General features: G+C 34.4%; 2 protein-coding genes across 5 annotated transcripts; one reads left to right on the forward strand and one right to left on the reverse strand.

Moving 5' to 3' along the window:
• Positions 1-2585: 2585 nt before the first annotated feature.
• On the forward strand, positions 2586-7350 carry LOC145555804 (pathogenesis-related thaumatin-like protein 3.5). 2 transcript variants are annotated; one of them, XM_081617525.1, is made up of 3 exons: positions 2586-2707; positions 3087-3850; positions 5336-7350. In XM_081617525.1, exons 1-2 carry the CDS (start codon positions 2641-2643, stop codon positions 3848-3850), a joined length of 831 nt encoding a protein of 276 aa, XP_081473651.1. In that variant the 5' UTR covers positions 2586-2640; the 3' UTR covers positions 5336-7350. The 2 variants fall into 2 exon arrangements, with proteins under 2 accessions (XP_081473651.1, XP_081473652.1); XM_081617526.1 differs by lacking the exon at positions 5336-7350 and having other exon boundaries at positions 3087-3878.
• Positions 7351-10987: 3637 nt separating this feature from the next.
• Positions 10988-23849, reverse strand: LOC145555805 (uncharacterized). Of its 3 annotated transcripts, none has more exons than XM_081617529.1 (9): positions 23656-23849; positions 15727-16026; positions 15417-15653; positions 15004-15303; positions 14508-14914; positions 11874-12143; positions 11466-11797; positions 11168-11359; positions 10988-11077 (listed from the first exon to the last, which is right to left on the reverse strand). In XM_081617529.1, exons 2-5 carry the CDS (start codon positions 16000-16002, stop codon positions 14696-14698), a joined length of 1032 nt encoding a protein of 343 aa, XP_081473655.1. In that variant the 5' UTR covers positions 16003-16026; positions 23656-23849; the 3' UTR covers positions 10988-11077; positions 11168-11359; positions 11466-11797; positions 11874-12143; positions 14508-14695. The 3 variants fall into 3 exon arrangements, with proteins under 3 accessions (XP_081473655.1, XP_081473654.1, XP_081473653.1); XM_081617528.1 differs by adding an exon at positions 22911-22971 and having other exon boundaries at positions 10988-11359; XM_081617527.1 differs by having other exon boundaries at positions 10988-11359.
• Positions 23850-24786: the final 937 nt, after the last annotated feature.

Here is a 24786-nt window from a genome sequence, read left to right on the forward strand (position 1 = left end):
GTTCAATAGATCTTAAAACCAAATATATCCTTGAATGTTGGACACGTTCCTTGTAGTTCAATATAAAGATAAATTGCAAATTGTTAAATTTTATTTTTCATATTTTAATTAAGGCAGTGAAAGACGGTTTGGTAAATTTTTTATTTAAGGTTTGTTTGGCATCAATTTTGGTTTTTAGTTTCCTGTTTTTTTGAAAACTAAAAACCAAAAACGTAAAACAAGAAAAAGGTGTTTTCACTTTTTTGTTGTCAGTTTTCAAAATTATTATGATTTTTATAAGTTTAAATAATTTTTGATTCATTATGACATATATCATATACTTTTATACAATAAATTAAAAAAACTTCAAAACAGAAAATCACAACAATGTCAAACGAACCCTTAGGTATATAGTGTGAGTAATGGTGGGAAAGCGGGGCGGGATGGAGCAGATTTGGGGCGAGTACAACTTAAGTTCCACCCTCGTCCCACCACTTATGGAGGGCATGATTTCTAATTTTCTATCCCCATTCTTGCCCTACCACTTAGGGATGTCTATTCGAATTTCGGTTTAGTTTTAAGCCAAATATAATTTGATCTGAAAAAAATTTGGTTCTCAAATGTTCTTCAGTATGATATGAATTACTTACAAAATCCAATATGATTTGTAGCACTCTCTCCTTTTCATAAAATTCCCAATAGTTTGACTAGCACACATGCTAATGCATAATTTTGGCCAACATTTGTATGTGTATATTACTAAGAAGTATGAAAGGTTGATACAATGAAAATATACATAAAGACAGAAATATACTTCGTGTGTGTGTATATATATATATATATATATATATATATATATATATATATATATATATATATATATATATATATATATATATATATATATAAACAACTATAGTCAAGTAAGTACATAAATAGTGTAAAAGTCAAATTGCTGCAATAATTATGAAACGAAGATAATAGAATTTAGTAGTTTGGATCCAATTTGAAAATCTGAATTACAACAGGATTAGGTTCTTTTTACCTGCCTTTAATATAAAAAAGGTTCTTTTTACCTTTGGCCCAATGAACCAATATTTATTGTTACTTGTAAATAAAATGTTATTAAAAATGTACAAATGGTCCAATATTTGCTCATAGTCTAAACACATGCCTTGAAAACATAGTTTTATATGATTAATATATAGATAATTCAAAATTACAAATTACTAGCTTAGGTTTTATAAAAATAAATGAATAGAATATGAGGATTTTAGAAATTTCAGATATTTACGATCCAAACCATCTCAGTACTAAGCAAATAGAAAACCGTTTTTTTTTTATATATAAAAAAAAAAAATCAATCCAATCCAATTTTAAAAATAATTCGATTTAAATTAATAAATTAAATTTGAATCAAATTGAATATCAGTTTTTATCAGAATAGGAGAAGTACAAACTACAAAGAATAATACATTTTTCTTTATAAAAAAAAAGTATAATACACTTGATAAGAGTTATTAGTAATGGATTAGGCTGTTTTGGCTCCCTAAAAGGCAGTCTCTATCTCTATAAGTTGACTTTGAATGAGACTATAGAGTAATTTCCAAACATAAAAAGGGCCAAAAGGCTACATATAGCGCATGCTTAAGAGACTCGAAAAGTTTACAACTGTGGTGTGATGGTCCCATATTTTGGGTCCATGCGTAATGGTATGGGCCTTAAATAAGATTTGCTAAATAATTGTGTAGTCATCAAACTCATCAGTTAACTAGTTATAATTTTTTTTAAGGATCTTTACATAAGTATAAAAGTACAAATGACATGCTGCTTGATGAATTACCCTTGAACTGCATCCTTGTAATTTGTAAGTGTTCTGTTCACATTTACTGAGCTGAACTGAACTGAGCTGAAATGAATATTTTATGAGAGAGAGAAATTAGGAGCTCAAATGAATTGAACTGATTGGAGCTGAACTGAACTGAAATTAAGTAAATGTGAACAAGCCCTTAGAGCTTTAGTTTAAAAATTAGAAGGTGGTGCTTAGGTGGAATCTACATGAATTAATAAATGCCTCCATATGAAATCTCTTATGTTGACTTATATATTTATCGGACATTAGCCGCATTCATCATTTATAGAGAATTCATATAATATAATCACAAAAAAAAGCTCTACTCAAACCTTATGGTAATATTTTAAGATAGCCCTTTTTCTTATACATAGTAAAGTGATTAGCTTTATTATTTATTTTAATCAACGTGAGACACTCACATGTGTTATTAGGGGATGAAAATCATAGAGATTTACGGACTTCAACTAATTTACGTCTTTCTTAATTTTGCAATGCCTCCTTAGCTATAACCAAATGAACAAATGTCTCGCTTTCTCTTGATTTGTCTTGTAAGGCAATGTATCTATAAAGTGTATATACAGGCATACAGCCACGTTTCTATCTTGTTTTTAAAGATCAAAACAAGTCAAGATCACAATTCTTTAAGTAAAATCAAGGACCTAACAATTTAGTAGCACTTGTTAAACTAGCTTCTGGAATTAATAATATTAAATTAACACTTGTTACACTTGCCACTTTATATAATTCATTTGTCAAGCCTAGCTTAGATTTCATAATACATTAATAAACTTCTGATCTACATACTCATGTTAGCCATAATGAAAATGCCTCAGCTAATTATCTATACCATGGTTTGGCATTTACTTCTGTTAGGTATCTATTCTTCTTCTTTTAGAAGCTTAAAATTTACCTCATTGTTATACAGTAGCAAATTCTTTGTTGATTTTAAGTTTAGGTAACATATATCGGTAACATATATGTAAGTATGTTACCTAAACATAAAATGTATTGTTTGTCTATACACATGTATGTAAGTATGTTGAGTACAAAATATATTTTACTCGTGTTATTTTCGTTTTTTTTTTTTAAATTCCATATATGAACAATCACCAAAAATGTGTTACTGTTGCTCATTTTGTACTTTAAGGATAGCCTCTTGACACACTCAGGTGTATATATACGTGTAACATGATTATATGATCATTTCATCCGTCACATTGTTTATTACAAAATGTTGTTGATCAAAATGCAGGAGTAACAGGACACATTGTACCTATAGTGGTCACAAACAAATGCCCCTTCACAATATGGCCAGCAACAGCCCCTAACACAGGCCACCAAGTCACGGCCAATGGCGGTTTCACCCTTAAACCCGAGCAGTCATCAACCATCCACACTCCATGGGACTGGAGCGGCCGCATATGGGCTCGAACCGGCTGCAACTTCAAAGCAGAGAGTACCAACACCACCACAAATCCCCTAACCTTAAAACCAGCATGCCAAACAGGGGACTGCTATGGCCGGCTCGAGTGCAATGGCCTCACAGGCAAACCCCCAGCAACATTAGTAGAGCTCACCCTTCACACAGACAAAAACCAGCCTAGCTTCTACGACGTTAGCCTAGTGGACGGGTACAACCTCCCAGTATCAGTCATAGCAGGACGATCATCCCTTGACTGCGCCATTCGAGGGTGCGTAAGAGACTTGAAAGATTTTTGTCCATTGGAGTTGCAAGTTAAGGATGGAAGAGGGGATGTAGTGGCTTGTAAGAGTGCTTGTCTCGAGTTCGATATGGACAGGTTTTGTTGCAGGAATGAGTATGGGAGCCCTGAGAAGTGTAAACCAAGCTTGTATTCGAGTTTGTTTAAGGGTGCTTGTCCTTCTTATGTTAGCTATGCGTTTGATTCGCCTTCGCCTTTGGTGAGTTGTTTGGTGAAGGAGCTTTTTGTTACATTCTGTCCTGCAGGATGGGGTGATAGACATGGTAGTCATCTAGAACAATATGCTTCTTATTAGGTAAATTGCTACTTCAATTCGTTTATGATTTTATACTTGTTGACTGTGACCTTATCTCTATGTGAAGCTCGGAACAATAAATAGAGATTAATGAAATTAAATTTGTTTGTGTTGGGATGATGTTTATTGTATATATTTTTTTATTTAATTTAGGGTTGTTTAACAAATGGTTTATTGGGCAGATTTCGCTAATGCCCCTAATGGTGTGAATAAGGCAATGTGTTTGTGAACAACTCATTGTCAATCTCAATTAGCTCGAATAGAAAATTAAAAATAAAAATTAAATGCGCATTTGATCTTGAACATGCTTGAATAACAATATTGCTTAACAAACCGAACTCAAACAAGTAGATATGTATTCGTTTGGTATTTTGGTATTGTTGTGGTTTGGTTTTTTGTAGTTCAAAACCATGTGATATATGACATATAATGAATTAAAAATTAGTTTAACTTATTAAATTCTGACAATTTTTAAAACTGACAACGACTAAGAAGTGAATACACCTTTTTCTTGTTTCCGGTTTATGATTTTTGATTTTTTTTTAAAAAAATGAAAAAAAAAAATGTCAAACAACATGTCTTGATTTGTTTACAACCCACACTACTTTTGGTTTATTTTTATTTGATCAAATAGCTTAAAAAATACTTTATAAATGACTTTTTCTACAAACTAAGGGATTGCCTGGTTTGGGAGGAATGGGGGAGGAAAAAAAATACAAGAGCAATAATTTTGGAAATAAAATTGGGTTTGGCATTGGGGAAACAAATAAAGAGGGTAAATAATTCCCCTCAAAATGGGGGTAACTGTTACCTAGCCCCCCTAAAGTAACTTTCTCTTCCCCAAAAAATTTCCCAACCTACTACTCTCACGTGCCTCCTCTGCCTTCCCATCTCCCTCCTCTGGTATTCTCTCCTATTTATCTTTTTCATCTCCATTTTTGCTTATACCTTCTTCTATACTCATCTCTAGATTCTCTCTCCTCTATTTTTAGTTATTGCTTATTCTTGATTTTTTCTTCCATAATTATTATATCAGTATTATTGCCATACTATGAAAAATGAAATTTCACCCCTTTATTATTCCCTTTGTAAATTTACTCCCCTTAAATATTATCCTCTTAATTATTACATGGAATCCAGGCATGTCCTAAAAAGTTTACTTTTATGCTGAAATAAATAATCAATTTGTAGTAATAATAAAAACATAATACTCTTCAAAAAAAAAAAAAAAAAAAAAAAAATATAATAAAAACATAACAAAAATATATATCTCAATTTTTACTCATATTAAGTCATTGTGAATATTAGGAACATGTGCAAAGTCAGTCCCTAGCGTAGGTTTTGGTTGTCCCTAGCATAGGGCTTGTGGTTTTGTGCTCGAATTTCCTCGATTTGCCTCGATTTCAATTGCTTTCTGCTTGAATTTTCACTCTTGACTTGATTATCAGTTTTTTTCCCCTGGATTTTACTCGGTTGCAATGGCAGAGGAAGAGTTACTTTCTGAGTTCGAGAAATTTAGACTTACTGAGGACAAAACCAAGGTTATAGGAGGCGATTTGGCAGAAGATGTTAACCCGACCTGATTCTAGTAATCATATTTCCTTATCTTTGGTAGGGAAATTATGCACTACGCGAAACCTTTCAATGTCAAAGCAATGAAACGAACCTTGACGAATGTATGGAGACTTGAAGGCCAGGTAGTCATTAAGATGGTGGAGATGAACCTTTTTGCTTTCCAATTCTTCTGTGAGGAGGATAAGGAGAAGGTCGTGAATGGATGTCCTTGGTTTTTTTATGACAAACTTTTAGTGCTAAAGGAGATCGGTGGAGATGAACAACCATCAGAGATTGCGTTTAGGTTTTCTCCTATGTGGGTCCGATTGATAGATGTGCCTTTCAACAAGCGCAACGAGAAGATTATGAAGGAGATTGGAGACTATCTTGGTGGATTCATTGAATTCGACGACTCTGATCCCTTAGGTTGGGGGGAATTTATGCGTATCAAGATCGAAATTGATATCGAAAAACCCCTCCGGAGGGGTCTTTTTCTGGCTACGAGCAGCTCTTCTTCAAAGTGGATCACTCTTAAATATGAACGGCTAGCCGATTTCTGTTTTTTTTTGTGGTCGCATTGATCACACAGAAAGCCCTTGCCCTTGCAAAGATGAAGTAAGTGATGTTGATCAGGGAGTTATCTACCAATATGGGCCATGGCTTCGCGCATCCCCTCGAAAGTGCTCCCGTCAATCTTCGGCTCAGCTTGAAGAAGAGAAGAGACTGAAGCAAAATTTGCTGACCTCAAGAAAGCCTCGAAAGACGAGTTACTATGACTCCGATGCAATCAAGTTAGGCCCTCCAGGTGCTGCCCGCAAGCTTCTTTTCTCAACCCTAACTCCCTCAAATTCTTTGTCCCCTAGACCAAGAGAGGCAGCTCTAGTCAAAGTCTTTTGCGAAGCAACCTCAAAGACAGTGTTCCGCATTAAGAGTGTTCTTGATGGTGGGAGTTAGGGAGGGATCTTGGAGAATAAAGATATCATAGAGGAAAGGGCCGAGAATGATAACATGGAGGATCAGGTGGATAATCTGATTAATGATGAGAGTACTGACATGGAGCATGATTTAACAAATTCTGTGCTTGTTAAGGAGAACAGGAGATTTAAAAGAAAGGGTGGGGAGAAAGGCCCTGCTTTTACTTCAGAAGATAGGGAAGATGCTGCTGGGGTGAACCATAAGAGAGGTTTTGACACCTCTTTTATTTCTGATGATAGTGTGCTGACTGGTGTTGCTTGCAAAAAACATAAGAGTGTGAACTCTAATGCTTCCGGAGACGGGTATAATCAAGTAGGGGGAGTTGGAATTAACCAACCCCCCGAACAGCAATGAAACTGTTATATGTTGGAACTGTTGGGGAGCGGGCAATCCCCGTACAGTTCGTGCACTCCGATATTGGGGTCGCAAGCTTTGCCCTGGCATTGTCTTTTTGTCTGAGACAATGATAGATAGTAAACGGTCTGAGAGCTTAAAAAGGGACCTTGGTCTTTATATTATAATGCTATAGGCCAGGGGTAGATAGTAGAGGGACGTCTGGTGGTTTGTGTATGTTTTGGAGGGAGGGAATTGACTTCTCAACTGTCTATTTTTCTGATCACCATATATGCGGGGATGTGAAGGAGTTTGGAGATAGGTGTTGGAGGTTTGTTGGTTTGTACGGGTGGGCAGATACTTCTCTGAAAGAGAACACTTGGGCACTTCTTAAAGGCCTTTATCTTGACTCACCTTACCCTTTTGTTGTTGGTGGTGATTTGAATGAGATTCTAAGCAACGAGGAGAAATCTGGTGGTATTCCCAGGGAGCCTAGACTCATTGATAATTTTAGACGTGTGCTTGATGAATGTAATTTGAAGGACCACTAGTAGAAAAAGTGTTATTTTAAACTGGCGAAATTGACTTTTTGTAACTGGCATTGTTGGTTGCGAATGCCACCGTTACAACTAGTGAAAATTATTCGTAACCGGCTCATGTTAGTTACAAATAATGTATTATTCGTAACTGGCATAACCCAACGCCAGTTACAAAAAGTCTATTTTCCAGGTAAGAAATCACACTATTTGTAACTGGCATTAAGTTACGTCGGTTACAATAAGGGTATATTCGTAACTAGCATAACCTAGCGCCAGTTACAAAAAGTCTATTTTCCAAGTAAAACAGTACACTATTTGTAACTGGCATTAAGTTACGTCGGTTATAATAAGGGTATTATTAATAACTGGCAAATCATAACGCCGATACGAATATATTTTTTATTTTTTTTTTAAAAAATACTATTAGTAACTATCACTAGATTACGCCAGTTAATAATAAAAATATTATTTTTTTTTAAAATATTTGATTCGAATACAAAAATGGTAGTATATCCTACCAAATGACCCATCGTCAAATGAGTTATAACCTGTTACAATTCAACCAAAAAAACACGTATTGCGAATACTTCCATACTTCCATACAATACAAACACTCTAAATAGTTCCGCACAACTCGAACTATTCATCCATAACCATACAATACAAAAAAATTAATTATACTTTAATTTCCAAAAAACAATTAAACTTGAATTAAAACAGCATTGATTTATAATTTAGAAATGTAATAACAATAACCAATAGGCTAAATAAAATTAAAGTAGATATATAAAAATGTGTTATATCATTTTATTAAGCTAAATGCGATAAATCATAACATCGATTAATAAGATAACTAGTCTTTCAACAAAAAATTAAGCCTAAAAAACTTAGCCCATTGTTCTCGAATCTCATCCAATTCTACATCGTTGTAGGCTGCAAGTCTTGCCAAATACTCCTGAAAAAAAAAACGTGTATATATATTATACTTTATAAAAAAAATAAAACATCAACCAAAACTCGTAATACATCTCATCACTAACCTCTTTCAAATTACCCTTGCAATCACTATGGAAAGATACTATCTCATTGTAGGGAATATTTCAGCGTTAACCTCTAGCTTGAACCCCACTGTGATCATACACTAAAGTACGGTGGCGTCCAAAAGGGAAGAAGATAGAGCAAAAGAGTCGCCAACAAGTTTTTTAAGGAACTTGTAAACCGTTCACGAGGTGAAAGTTACACCCCTTAACGATCCAAGAGATCGTCAACTTCATAAGGTCTAGAACCAAATAAGAGTTCGGGGATGAAGGTACAAATCCAACCTAAAAGAGATTGAACCTGCCCTAATAATAGGCCTCTACTTTATTCTGATCGTATTCATGTGCGCTTTTTAATTAACATACAATCAATAGATTAACCCTAAACCTGTTTATCTATGTTGGTTGAATATAATGCACAAATAAACTATTATGGGCGATCACTTGAAATTATAATCATATTAACCCTAACAAGATTATTAATTATCTTATTAAGCGTGATTACAAGTACCAATTCCCTTTAAACATGCATAAAAGGCGTGATCAAGCAATAAAAATAAATTTCAAGCAATATAATGATAATCATAACAATAAAATTATAATCATAATAATAATCATCATAGATAAAATAATCATCATCAAAATAATAATAATAATAATAATATTCATAATCATCATAAATTATAACAATTATAATCATAATCATAATCATGTTCATGTTAATATTAAAGCATAATAATTGCAAGATACTAGGCATGATACTAACAAGATTAATAACAAACCCTAGCACGTCACTAAGCAATAAAAATCAAATTTTTAACCCTAACATGATACTAACAATCATAAATATTAGGAAGAACATAGGAAGCATCGCAGGGATCATATTAAGCATATTTGGTATTAAAATTACCCCTAAACATGATACTAGGAATATCATAATAACAATTTAAACATGATTTCTACATCATAATATCAATTAAAATCAATAAAGTACTTACTTTGATGCCTCGTATCTCTTTCTAATTACAAAATACACACGTTAGTAACTTCAAGGAAAATAATAATTAAAACAATTAAATTAAATAATTGAAATAAAGATTTGGGACCAAACCCTCAGAAATTAAACCTTTCACGTCTAGGGCGAAGGCAACTTCGAATATGGCTAGGTGTTTCTAAGTCTTGCGAATGCGGAATGTTGTATTTGAGAAAAGGCTAGTTTAGAAAAAGAGAGAGAGAGAGAGAGAGAGAATAATCAAGAAAATCTTGATGAGAGTTGGTGAGAATTGGTAAATGAAAACGGAGTTTTTACGACGTTATTTATAGAGAAAATCAGCCAAAAAGATAAATATCAAAACAGAGCACTTGGCGCACGTAAAACGAGATTGGCGCACCTAAAACAGAGCTGGCGCCAGCACCAGCTTATTGGCGCCAGGCGCCAATGGCTAGCACCAGGCGTTAATGGCTGGCGCCAGGCGACAGGCCTGGTTCCAGGCGCTGATTTCAGAAATTCACGCGTTTTTGTTTTTATCATATCTTTTGATCCGAAAGTCTAAATAAGGCATATAATATGTCGTTGGAAAACTCTTAAAGTCTACTTTCCAACCCAATTAGAATCAGATTAAAATCTTTTGTAGATAAAAAGATATGGCCAAAATAGTGGAAGGGTGTCAGTTTTGGATAGAGTTTCATGTCTCATTCATATCTTTTTCGTTATAACTCGAATTTAATATTATAATATATCATTGGAAAGATAATTTCAATATTTATCCAACCATATAAAATTTGGATAAATATTATGAGGCACGAAAATAAAATCTGAATATATTCCACTTCGTACAAAACAAGGATTCTTAAAAGGAGTAGTTTTATTCAATTTCAAACTCTTTAAAATATAATTATCAATCCTAACTCCATTAGGATTTAAAAGAACCTCCTAGAGTATTCTAAAAGACTATAATCAATCCTAATAGCTTTAGGAATGATAATTAATAATAGGCCCTCCTCTAGATCATTGGGCCGCATATAAAAACCAAATCGGGCTCAGTTTAGTATTTTGGCCATAACTTCCTCAATATTTATCGGAATTGGGCTTATAATATATCGTTGGAAAGCTCTTTGCAAGCCCCATCCAACTACACCATTATTGGATCCTTATCATGGACCAACCAAACTAGATTGACTATTTTCTTAAAATAAGTTTTCAGAAACAGAGAGAAGAGAAAAGAATTAAAACTATCCGCAACACTAGACTTTCCACACTTTCGCTTCATTCGATTATGATTCGACGTGAAAGGTACTCATCACTGGGTTTGGTTTTAGGGAGACACAAATGGGTGTCTACACTCATACATATATCTCATCACATAATTAGCACATTCGGTACCACCACATTGTTGAGCACACTAATTCAAATTAACATAGTACAATTATTTAATATATTTAATAATACTTTCATTACTAATAGAACGAAAAAGCAAAAATTATACGCTTATCTCCATTCTTATGTGTAGTAATTGTGGCTTACTCGTTTTGAAAGCATTTCCTTTAAGATGTGACCTGTATACATTGTAAGGTCTAAAAAAAATCATAAAAATCAATAGATTAAACGAAAGAAAAATAAATTTTAATCACATGCATATGAATACGTAGTACTAGGAATGTGGTGTACTAACATCTTCATTACTTTGGACAACTCTGAGTTTCGAGCGTTCGAAGGTGATTGAATAACATAATCAAACTCATACACAAGACTCATACGCAAATCAATCACATAGAGTACCCAATGATTCCTACATTTTAATTAACTTGTTTGTATTATTCACCTAATTAAAATAATAAAATTATGAAAAGTAAAGATTTCAAGGATCAGTAGTACATACGCTTCCATGTATGGAGCCAAAATGAATTTGCATTGTGCATCCTTTTTCCTTAATTCAGTAAGAAAAGCATTTTTCAAATACATTTGGACTTCAAGGAAATCTTTCTTGATTTCAGCTGCAGAAATTTTATGGGGGCACAAGAATTTGATTTTAGTCTTCTGAAATAATGAGATATGCTCTTCAATTAAGTACCTGCATTTTACAGAAAAAATAAACAATTAGTATAATAAATGGATCTAATAAAATATATTTCATAGTAAAACAAATTCAAATAACTTAAATGAATGTTAGTATTTACAATAAGTAGACATGGATTAATGAAATATTAGCCCATGCTCCTCGTAGTAATTTAGAGACATCATCACTAGTAACATAAATTTGTGTGTCTTCCTTTTGATAAAACAATGGAGCCTTCAATGGAATTGTCGTAGTATCATAATCTCCACTTCCTGAAGTCATGCAATAATACAACATAGAACACTGTTCACCAAGACTCTCAACAATATTTTCCGGAATAGTTATGCCTTTGCCTTTAATAGTTGAATGCTCTGAGTTGATAGGTCCGCAACTATCAACTTTCTCTTTGGTTTGCACCAATTCATTATCCGTCTTTTTTGCCAAAGTCATAACCTTCAAGAAAAGATAAATATTAATATAATTTAGTTACAAATATCTTAGATCATTACATAGCGTATCAACGAATTACCTCATCAGTAAAGAAGACTAAATCTGCCGGCCACCCCAAAAAATAACCTTTTGCTTCACCCAACTTGGTGATACCGTCATCAGTCTCTACTGGGAGATTTAGGTGAGAATAATCACTGTAAACATGGTCAACACTAACTCTATAGATGTCACGGTTCATTTTCTTGTTATGAATCACTCCACTAGGACAAGGTTCTGTCGTTCCATCGGCCACAATCACTGAGTTCCCACTGAACTCATCAACTAAAGCAAGACGACATTTAGTTGGGACCTACATAATTGATCATGTCGTAAGAAAGTTAACAACTAATATTCAAGTGCTAAATACAGTGTTTATATTTTAAAGCACTGATGTAAAAAAATAAGATTAATAAAATTTATGAATGATATTTTCCTTTTCATAAATTAGAAGCATGGCAATAAGACCGATTAGTACTATATGTCTACATGTTTAATAAATATGTGTGTCAAGGGACATAATAAGGCTTCCAGATTATAATTATGTCAATAGACTAAATGTCACGTACACTATAACTATCTAAGACCATGAGATTCCAAGGAATATAAGAACCAGAACTAATGAATACATGAAAGTAAAGACACATCCCATTAGCATCAAGCCTCAATGAATCCTAATCTTCCATTATATTGTCCACTGTTTGAGATTTTTCACTTTGAAACATTGATTCAGCCTTCTCCCTATCATATTTTCCTAATATGTCAAAATCCCAAAGAGCGGGCAAATAATTTTATGACTAAATTAGTACGTGAAGGCTGAGCATTTTTGCTATTACAGACATGGAGAAATACAAATTTTTTTATGTTGAAGCAACCATTCTTTGGCTCTTTTAGTTTTCTTATTTTTAACTCCAAGAGAGTTAAAAAAAAAGCCATCAGGAATCCTGTTCCAAATTATTTGAATTACATACTCCTGTCAAAAAAACTCGAGATCTAACTAAGAACCAGCTAAATTATAAGGATTCAGCCATTAATTGTACAAAATACAGATTATAACATCAGAAGCAATGAATATGGAACCTCTATGAAAAAGAATGTTCACTGATCATGGTATATTTTGAAGTAGCTTATCATAGTTATTCTGGCTCAAGTACTCTTGTTAGATAAAGGTACAAGTCCAAGTGTCAAACACTAAAACTAATATTTTATTTAAACATCTATGTGTCAGGTCCAAATGAAGTATAGTAAGGATGTCAAACATCAAGCACCCAACACCAATATTTGATTAAAATGAGGAAATATGCTCCAAACAATATGAGAACTACAATCTATCTTTCTTAATAATATTGGAGACAAAAATTGACTGTTTGAGGATAGAATGATTAATGCAATATTTTTGTTTCCAGGAAAAAAGGGATGATAGGTTTGGGTGATATACATATAAATATATAATGAGAATCAAAAGTAATGCAGTGCCTCAATTGAAGCGTTTTGCATAAGGGCCAGTGGGCATGTGGGATTATGGTACATACATTTCCCCTGGAAAATAGCAATACCATCATTAGGTTAGACCCTTGATTTAAAGTGCATTGACTAAGAACAACTTCACAGAACTTCATGGAGCATATGATCATGATAAAGTTAACCCAAATGAGGTCTCAGCATTACAATAGATACGAGAAAGACATCAATAATGATAACGCGGCTCGTCTATAATGTATTAGCTGTACCCACAGGGTAAAACTGTAAAAGGGAGAAAAAAATTATATGGTAGGAGTTCAAACTTTCAAACAAAGAAATATGGTAAGGAGTAGCTACGGTTCTCAAAGGAAGTCTATACACTCATATTAGAAACAGTAATTGATAAATATCATGGCCTTCTAAAGGGGCTGCACCTGAGCCCCTTTCATAAACCCTAGACAAAAACACCATGTTTTTGAAACGCGAAGGCACAAATCAGCACACAAATCAGCAATACAGGACAGAGCAGCTATATGACAGCAACAACAAGACAAAAATGAGTGTTATTGTTTCATTGCTTGAGTTGAGGAGTGAGTCTATACCAGGATTCACAGCATATAACTCCACAAACCTAAAATTAAGAGGACTAAACAATACCACTCCAACAGCAAATTCTACAAGCAATACCAACCAACTCCACAAACCTAAAATTAAGAAGACTAAACAACGCTGAACAAACTATCCATCCTAACTCAGTTCTGAATTATGTTCTGATTTTCAGTTCTGAAAGTCAGCTCTGAATTACGTTCTGATTTTCAGTTTTGAATTCAAATCTGATTTTCAGTTCTGAATTCAATTCTGAATTCAGGTCTGATTTTCAGCTCTGAATTCAGGTCTGACTTTTAGCTCTGAATTCAGGTCTGATTTTCAGTTCTGAATTCAGTTCTGATTTTCAGTTCTGAATTCAGGTATGATTTTCAGCTCTGAATTCAGGTCTGATTTTCAGTTCTGAATTCAGTTCTGAAAGTTGGCTCTGAATTCAATTCTGATATTTAGTTCTGAATTCAGTTCTGAAATTCGGCTTTGAATTCCGTTCTGATCATCAATTCTGCATTCAGTTATGAATTTAGACTTTGAATTCATTCTGATTATCAATTTTGCATTCATCTCATGTGATAATAATTAAGAGTTCAATCTCAGTCAAATGAAGGTTTACCTCTAACAAGCGAGGACTTAGCTCCGTTGGATTGGTTGAGTAAGATGGGGAAGGTTGAGCATCATTTACTTACAAATCATCAACAGTCATGTGTGGTATGAAAGCAGAAAGATAAGAATTTACAGCTGCTGCAATGCCTTCCTTTAATTTTTCTTCAAATTCCCGAGTTAAGTTCTCTTTAAATTCATCTAGTTCTTGTAATGAGCAACAACTTTTAGACATGTTTTACCTTTTACCGGGCCAAATGCTTTTCTATAGCCAACACCAATCCCACATCCACCAAGTCCTTTCACAAATCCACGATGGTCCTTTTTCCTAAATGCCAAAGTAAGGGCATCAACGCCTCGCTCTGATTGTTTACACTCTCCTTCCTCAGATTCCTTTGCTTGTTTTTGCAAGTTCTCTTCCTGTTTGACAAAACATAGAAAAAGTTAATTAGATGACCAAAAATCTGTAATGTCAGTAGATTTCTTTGTTTTGATAAACTATGACATACAACTATAATGGCTATTCGAATAGTCTCCGTATCTTTTGGGTCGATGCCCCATGTTCCATCTGGCAACCGCTTTTCATGAGCTAAAACCCACTCAAGAGCTCGACGATAAAAAATAGAACCAGTTGATGTACTGCTCTGGGAAGTGTTGCCAGTAGTTGAAGATTCTGCCAGAACAGGAAATCTATTTTCAAGTCTCTTTTGCTTATTCCAAATTATCCGAGCTCTTTGAAAACTGTTTCGACCCAAGTGATGGTGACATTTGTGTAGATTTGCATTTTCCTTCCCCTTTTCACTCTTTTCCTGTTTTTTTTTTTAAAAAAAAAAAAGAAAAGAAAAGAGAGTTAAACATTATCATATTCTTCACAATCAGTTTTTGTTTGATTAATTAACAGTGCATGTGAATATGTAGTTACCTTGAATTCTGCTGATTTACTATATATTTCGAATCTCTTCCATTTCTCCTCTGTAAAATAACCTTCATACACTTCCCATGGCTTCATATTTGCTTTAGGAGAAGTGGCCGGGTATGGGTTTTTAAAAGTGATGAATCGTGCCCTTAAATTCGACTTGTGACAGCTGAATCGCGAAGCCACAACACTATGAAACCTTTTTTTCCTTTCTCCACTTGGATCCTCAATGTGGAACATTCGCTGTGGATTAAAAAAAAAGTTAACTAATATTTTGAATAGCAACATGACTAACTAGTAAGTGAATAGTTTATACCTTTGTCTCCTCCCATATATTTTCCCGGTCCACTTTATCTATTTTTGCATACTCATTAACAGTGATGTCTAATCTCTTAGCACATGCACCAATTTGTTTTCCATAAGCGGGTTCCCATTCACCAGTAGGCAAGTCAAAATCATTAAATTCAAGCACCATAGGCTTACTTGATTGTATTGCCTTTGATGGCTCCCTACTCCTCTTCTTAGATGATGTGGCTTGCAAAGCAACATCTTGGCTTGAGGAAGTTTGCTCTTGACTTTGTTGAATGGCCATATATGCTCCTTGATCTAGAAGTGCCTGCATAAAACAAAAGACAGAAACTGATAGAATTAAATATCACATGAACAGATCTATATTTTTACAGATTATAAAAGGTTTCTATCTACAAGTAACAAAGCAAGCAAATATAAATAATAAAAGCAACCTGCAGAGACATTATTTTTCAATTCCTGAAGTTATAATACCAATAAAAACAGTCAAGCTTGTGCCGCATATATAAGAACTATGTAAAATTCCATTTAATCTGTCAAAGCTCAAAAGACTAAAATCCAAATGAAACTGGAGGTTTTATAGTCATCTAACATTATTGTCTAGCATTATAGTTACAAATTAATCGAAGAATTAAAAAGAACTACAGATTGATAAAAAATGAAGCCTAGGTATCAACATATTCTCCCTCCTCATGGGCATACTCTTCATCAGCGACAATGTCTTCCTCCTCTCTTAGGGGTTGAACCCCAATAGATAGAGGCGGTGTATCATCAAATAGGTCATACTCTTCCTCATCGACAACATTTTCGACACCAACAATTCTTCTCTTGCCTTGAACAACAACCTGCCAGTTATGATCAATGTTATCCCTTATATAGAAAATTTGTTTTGCTTGTGAAGCTAAAACAAAGGGCTCCTCCCCATCAACAAATTGACTTGAATCCACTAAAGTAAAACCAAATAGTTCATCTATCTTTTTGCCTCGCCGGTTGTCAGCCCACCTGCATCGGAAAACTAGAACTATAAAATCAACATAATTCAGCTCCCATATCTCTTGAATGACCCCATAATATGACTGTGTTGCATTAATAGGCCTAGCATCCTTAGAGCTGAGTATTCCGTAGAAGATGCGACAACCATGACACCACTCTTTTGATGTACACTCTTATCATCTTGGCGACTAGTGTAGAAACAATACCCATTGATGTCATAGCCTTCATAAGTGTTCACAAACAATTGAGGACCCCGTGAAATTAAGCCATCTGATCGTATCAGATACACTATTATTCGGTTGCCCTAACTCACACTTCACTTGGTTTTGAAACCATTCAACAAAAGAATGATTATGTTTTTGCATCAAAGCATATGTACTTATTCTTCGATTCATTCTTTTCAAATAATTGAGATGAGTTTCTATATAAGGATGGACTTCTGAAAGGTTTTGAAGAACATAACGATGAGCTTTCTGGATTATCTGATGGAGGCTTCTCAAACTGACGATCGATCGTCCCTTGCCCTTGAAGTCTGCCTTCATGACGAGATGTTGGAACTCCAATTTCTTTAGCCTTAGTTAAGAACACAGAACAAAAGTTACTAGCCTCCTCTGCAATAATACCTCCAACAATACTACCTTCTGGATGTGCTTTGTTGGTCGCCTTTTCTTTCGAAGTTCCCATGTGTCTCTCATAAGGGTACATCCATCTCAAAAAAAACCGGGCCACATTCCTTGATTTCTCGTACTAGATGAACAACCAAATGAACCATTATGTCAAAAAATGAAGGAGGAAAATACATCTCAAATTTGCATAATGTTTCTACAACATCAGTTTGCATTTCATCAAGTTTATCTGGGTCAATCACCTTGTTACATATGGCATTAAAAAATAGGCAAAGTTTAACAATAGTGTGCCTAACATGTTTTGGCAAAAGACCTCGAAGTGCAATAGGCAACATCACTTGCATCATGACATGGCAATCATGGGATTTCATACCAATTAATCTCTTATGGGCCATTGAAACTAGACGCTTAATGTTCGACGAATACCCTGTAGGTACTTTGATGCCGTACAAATACTCACAAAATATTTTTTTCTCCTCTCTAGACAATGTGCAGCAAGCTCGAGGCAAAAATGTCTTTTTTGTTTCGTCATTTTCCACGGGCCATAACTTTGGTCGAATATTTGCAAGCTTCATGTCTTTCCGGACATCTTTAGTATCCTTTGTCTTGTTAGGTATATTTAATAATGTCCCGATGATTGAATCGCATACATTTTTTTCAATATGCATAACATCAAGACAATGAATAAGGAAAAGTCCAAAATGTAGACACCTTTTTCCAAAGACCCGTAATAGAGGTAGGTTTACCAACTTTCTCGAAAATTGTCTCAACATCTTTGATTCTCTCCCACAACTCTATACCACTAAGTGGCTCACGCAACCACTGTTTCTCTGGGAACCCATTGAATTCAGCTTTTTTCTTACGATAAGGGTGATCTCGACGAAGCAGTCGTCTAGTATGCATATAAACATCCTTTCCAAAACTCTTGAGGCGTGTTGGTTCCATTTTGTCCTCACAAATGGGGCATGGTTTTTTCCCTATGACTTTGTACCCAGACAAGTTCCCAGAAGCCGGGAAATCACTTACAGTGCAAAAAATCATGGCCCGCAAAGTAAAATTTGTACTTGTATGGGCATCGAACATTGGAACACCTTATCCCATAATAGTCTCAAATCCTCCAAGAGAGGCTCCAAGTAGACATTTATGTCATTACCGGGTTGTTTGGGACCCGATATTAGAAGCGACAACATGATGTACTTACGTTTCATGCATAGCCAAGGAGGCAAGTTATAAATTGACAAAAGCATCGGCCATGTGCTGTGTTGAGAGCTAAGGGTACCGTAAGGATTCATCCCGTCGATACTTAATGCAAGTCTCAGGTTCCTAGCCTCTTTACCAAACTCCGGAAATGTATCATCAATATGTTTCCATTGCTTCGAATCAGCGGGATGCCTAATGTACCCATCTTTCTTCCTCTCTTGTGCATGCCACACCAAGTTTTTTGCATCCTACTTGATAGAAAAAAGTCGTTTAAACCTCGATATTATAGGCAGATACCATAACACCTTAGCTGGTGGCCACTTCTTGCGATTGGGGTTTGAACCCTCGCGCTTGTAGCGATCAACACCGCACTTTGGACAAGCATCAAGGTTTTCATACTCATTTCGAAAAAGTACACAATCATTAGGACATGCATCGATCTTCGTGTATTCGAGACCTAAGGGACACAATAGCTTCTTTGCATAGTAGGTAGACTTAGGAATGTCATTCCCTTCAGGAAGCATGTCTGATAAAGCTTCTAACAACGAATTAAAACTTGTATCGGTCCAACCGTTCTGTGCTTTCAAGTTAAATAATGTTAAAACCCCTTAAAGCTTAGAGTACTTTGCACATCCAGGATATAAAGGTGTCTCGGCGGCCTTTGACACATTTTCAAACATACGAGATTCTTCGTTCACATGATCACCCAAACCATCCATCATCTCAGGAATGCGATCCTCCTCGAAATTTTCATCGGTATCTCTTTCATTATCATCATGTTGTTCTCTATTCTCCATATCAGCGTCATTGATTGATGACCTACCAGTTGTAGGAATTATTTTCTCACCGTGCCAATACCAAATGGTATAATTTGCCATGAACCCACGGCGAAATAAATGGTTTTCAACCACACTAATTTCCTTCCACTTCTTCACATTGTTGCAATCACGACAAGGGCAAAAGATTGTTTCCCCTTTAGTAGTCCTCTGGTGTTCAATAACAGTTCTACAAAATTCCTCAATCCCATTCAAGAACTTGGGTTGAGTTCGATTTTCAACATACATCCAATCACGATTCATTTCTTACTACAAATTATAGAAAAAGCAAGCATATAACTATTAGAACAAGTACATTAGAAACAAACAAAGACAATTACAATAGAACAATAACTAGAGATTATCAATCAACTCCCACAAGATAAAATACCTCAAAAAACAGTCAAACTCACAAGTATGAACAAAATGCAAGCACACTTCATATATGCCTACCAGGCTACCACTAATTCATTTTCTCTCTAGAATTATAGTTCGGTTAAATCAATACAACCAATTGGAATAACCGAATAAAATTGGTGTGTTTATTACTCATTTTCAGCTTTGAATTTCAACTCTGATCATTTTAGTTCTGATTCTCAGTTCAGAATTTCAGCTCTGAAATCAGCTCTGAAATCAGTTCTGAATTTCAACTCTGAAATCAGTTCTGAATTTCAGCTCTGATATCAGTTCTGAATTTCAATTCCTTAAGATGAAAGAGGTATATAACAGATGCTCAGAATGGAAAACAGAGCATGCCGGCAGGGAATATTCCATAATATGTCCAAATATCCATTCACCACAACAAAGGCACATGTAATTCGTTTACATTTCAGGTAGTGCAGGCATCTAGTAGCAACTAAGTCTAATGCATAAGTACAACACAAATGACAAAAACTGATGCAAAGTCATCCAAGAAAACCCATGAAATAGTCTCAGTTGTGTCCTAGATCCTATGTACTTTGATTATGAAGCTTGGTAATTATAAGTTGTTTCTTAATTACAGATCATCATGGTTTTAGCCTCAACGAAATCTTAATATTATCAACCTAATTCTACAATGTTGACCTGTCAAGCCTGAAATCTCCAACCTTGCTCCCTCTCCTTATGGTTTTAGACAGGAAAAACAGACATTAATAAACACACACAAGTTAAGAGCATATATTTCTTCTCGGAATCATTATTAGGCACTAAAGTGCAGGAGTACAACCATAAGGATATAACATCCAACACGACAAACAACAAATTTCGATCTAAAACCTACAGAAATTTCACTCAGAAATGCCAAATCCAAACCTATGGACGTTTAATTAAATTGAAGGACAAAGGACGTACTCTAATAACTACTTAATTAACACATTTTCAAATTGATTGGCTACTGTTTAATGATGAAAACAGATTACAATCCAATAAATCAGGTCTGTAAGTTCAAGTAGTAAGATAAAATCAGATGATGATCACTCATCAAAAGTTCAAAATGATCATTAATTCGTAATAACAATGAAAAGATGTCATCAATCCGATCTGAAAACACCAAAAATTGATCAAATTACAACCCCTAACATCAATCAAACGAGCAGCCTAATTCTTCAATTAGGTCAAAATTATCTTAAAACATATCAAAAATTGAGAATTCACACTATTTTCTTACATAATGAAAGCGCTGAATTCTTCCTAAGTCTATAGGGTTGTAGGATTTTATAGTCAAGCATAACAAATTACACCAAAATCCATATACTAGCAGTCTTAACATCACATGGTCATGTACAATTTCTGGAACAATCAGTAGCATAGGGCACAAACAGAGCACAAGCTAAACAGCCACATGACAGCAGCAACAAGACAAAAAAATGACCACTAAGAATTGTGGGAGGAAGTCTGAAATTCAGTGAAGCCACATAGGCAGTAGATGACAAAACTAGTGATTGTATTAGGGTATTTGGTAAAAGGAATGCTTGGTATAAAAGGAGAGAGTAGGGTATGAGAATGTTATGCCGATTTTGATGTTATCATAGAGTAGTAAGTAGTAGTTGTAGTAGTAGAGTAGTGCAAGATTCAATCTTTAAATTAGCAATCTTTATCTAGCTTAACTTGTAGCCTCCATTACAATATTAATCAAAAGAAAGTCCAAGCTTTTCTCTCTACTTTTTGAGTTACTATTACATTGAGTATCTTGAGCTTCGAGTCTACAGCATAGAGCTTTGGTTTCCCTTGGGTTCCTAAGTCATGAATGCAGGTGCGACCAACCAGTGGTTGCGAATTCAGTTTTGAAAGTCAGTTCTGAAAGCCAGCTCTGATTTTTAGCTCTGAATTCAGTTCGGAAAGTCAGTTCTGAATTCAATTCTGATTTTTCAGTTTTGAATTCAGTTCTGATTTTCAGTTCTGATTATGGTCTGTAATGAGCGATAAGCGCATCCCCACCCCTAGCACAACTTTTCAGGAATAATTTGTCAGAGGCGGTTTTTTTAAAAAAAATGGCAAGAATGGTAATCAGCAAAGCATTATATGAACTCCAAAGTCCAAACAAACAACTACATATTTGAGAGCGACCCTTCTACATGGTTCCTGAGCAACCCTCCACATTTCCCTAGAGCAACTATAGATTGCAATAACACAAAATGATATCTAAAACATTTCCATCTCATCTTTCAATTTCCAAATAGTGAACGTCTCATTAAACCATATCAACTTTGATATCTTAAGGCAATATACAAGGGCAGGCACCAGGGTATATGCCCAATTACAAAGCCAGGAATCGATCACTAAAATTGCATCATCAAGGCCTATCCTCCCTTCCAAAGCTCAGCTAACTTAAAACTTCACTTTGAAACTTTCCAGAAACTGTGAAGCAGTCTAGCCAGAGGCAGACAAGCAGCAAGAAATTAATTGTATCTGGACTTCATAAAATTGGAAATCAAAATATATTACTCGTCTAAAATAGATGGGGCAGCATCAACAAACATAAGAAAGAATCTCCACATCTATTAGACCAACAAACATAAGAAAGAATCTCCACAATCTTGGCCTTTATATTCTGTCAAGAACGAACAACAAAGCAAAAGGATGAAATTCAACCACTTGATACACACATTAGCATGACTATTAGACCAAGATAAGTAACAAGAAACTACAATTACAACACACCAACAACCACAACAGCCTATGCATCTTAAACTGGTCTATGCATCTTAAACTGATCGGCTTAAAGGGACTTGAAATATAATTCATATTAGGCTGGCCTCTTTCTCTATTACTTATAACCGACATAGAAAAGGGGTGAAGTTGCTGTTACTTGTTGTAGTATAATAGTTTATACTGGGCTACTGGCAGCAGCCAATTTTAAAGCTTGGCAGCAGCTAAATACCATGCTAGTATAAAAATGTGCTTTAAAAAAGACAATTTTTAATAGACCATTACTAAACAATTTAGACTATGATACTAGCCTTTTTGTTTGATATGAATGAACTAAAACTCAACCCCTCTAGAACTTCTACATGTAAACTTGATACCTCAATTTTGCTATACCATTGTGATTTTAACCATTGTAAAATCATACTTACCCCTACTACTCTTCAGCTCATTGATAAAACTGAGGATTCTCACATAACTCAACGGCTCAACCTGATTGTAAGATTCATACAAGCAATTAAATCAAACAAACCAACCAAAAAGCCTAAGATCATAATCTAAACGAAGCATAATGCATAATTTTCATGGAATTCATATAAACTTCTTAAGAGTTCTATAACTAAAATCGCTTATAACTTAATTTAAGTGTACTACCACATGCATATATGACTTCAAATAAGAATCAAATTTCCCATCCTAATCCTTTCTTTCTTGAAAATAATAGCGTTCAACACCACAACAACCACAGCATCGTTCAACATAGATGCAATAACAATAATAAAAACAGCAGCATTCTCAATGTAACGGTAATCTCAATTAACTTGCACACACAAATTTACACATGCTTCAAAGAGAAAAACAGAAGCCTGACATACTCGGCTAGTGTACACCAATTAGAACCTTTATCTATTAAACAGCAGCCTGACATACTCGGCTAGTGTACCCCAATTAGACATGCATGTACCCCAATTACACAAAGCAGTTCACAAACAATAATCGTTTCTTAATTTTTTTTGTTCGAAATTATTCATCAAAACCTAATTTCCTTGGTTTTTTAATAATCTAATTTCATTAAAAATTAATCAAGTAATTGAAAACAACAACAATCAATTCGAATTTACATGTAAAAACACTAATTCGAAAGTAAAATAACCCTAATTCAAAAGGAACACATACCTCAAAACTTTGATAAAAATCCCCTAAAGCTGATCCCAAATTCGAACAAACCAAAACAACAATTAATGGAGTGAGATGCAGCGACAGAGAAGGAAGAGAGGTGAAGGAGAAGGAGGAGCAATGAAGGGGTGAAAGAGGAGCAATACGTGAAGGGGGAGCGAAACTACAGCAGTGTTAGTTTTTTTTTTTTTTTTTTTTTTTTTTTGCGAATTCAGAGTATGTAATAGCTACCTTAATTTTTATTTTTTTTTACCTTTAATCAAAATTTAAATGAAAATTACTTTTCAAAAAAAAAAAAATTTAATGAAAAATAAATAAAATTAAGAGAATGTATAAAACTAGAAAACTAGAAACTTTCCTCCAAAAAAAAAAGTAAACTAGAAACTTAATATTTGTTGGTTTAAAAAAAAACAAAAATTATTGTTAGACTTATTATTTATAATAACCAGCGTTTGTAAGTGTAGGGAATAAATTTCAAGCGTTAATCCCCTTAGCTTGAACCCCACTGTGATCATACACTAAAGTACGGTGGCGTCCAAAAGGGAAGAAGATAGAGCAAAAGAGTCGCCAACAAGTTTTAGGAACTTGTAAACCGTTCACAAGGTGAAGGTTACACCCCTTAACGATCCAAAAGATCGTCAACTCCATAAGGTCTTGAACCAAATAAGGGTTCGAGGATGAAGGTACAAATCCAACCTAAAAGAGATTGAACCTGCCCTAATAATAGGTCTCTACTTTATTCTGATCGTATTCATGTGTGATTTTTTACTAACATGCAATCAATAGGATTAACCCTAAACCTGTTTATCTATATTGGTTGAATATTAATGCACAAATAAACTATTATTGACGATCACTTGAAATTATAATCATATTAACCCTAAACAAGATTATTAATTATCTAATTAAGCGTGATTACAAGTACCAATTCCCTTTAAACATGCATAAAAAGTGTGATCAAGCAATAAAAATAAAATAATCAAGCAACATAATAATAATCATCACAATAATTATTAAATTATAATAATTATCATAATAACAATCATAATTAATAATAATAATAATAATCATGGTCATAAATTATAATCATAATCAACATAATCATGTTAAAGCATAATAATAATAGCAAGA

Source organism: Chenopodium album, chromosome 8 (assembly GCF_948465745.1).
Source record: "Chenopodium album chromosome 8, dcCheAlbu1.1, whole genome shotgun sequence".
In the NCBI taxonomy this organism is placed as follows: domain Eukaryota; kingdom Viridiplantae; phylum Streptophyta; class Magnoliopsida; order Caryophyllales; family Amaranthaceae; genus Chenopodium; species Chenopodium album.

Excerpts from the sequence above, each read along its gene's own strand:
- LOC145555805 (XM_081617529.1), bottom strand. The coding sequence starts at position 16,002 with ATGGCCATTCAACAAAGTCAAGAGCAAACTTCCTCAAGCCAAGATGTT. Across the intron at positions 15,304-15,416 it reads GTAAATCAGCAGAATTCAAG|GAAAAGAGTGAAAAGGGGAA; the intron begins GTAACTACATAT and ends AAAAAAAAACAG. Across the intron at positions 14,915-15,003 it reads TTCGAATAGCCATTATAGTT|GAAGAGAACTTGCAAAAACA; the intron begins GTATGTCATAGT and ends TTTGTCAAACAG.
- LOC145555804 (XM_081617525.1), top strand. The coding sequence starts at position 2,641 with ATGTTAGCCATAATGAAAATGCCTCAGCTAATTATCTATACCATGGTT. Across the intron at positions 2,708-3,086 it reads TTGGCATTTACTTCTGTTAG|GAGTAACAGGACACATTGTA; the intron begins GTATCTATTCTT and ends ATCAAAATGCAG.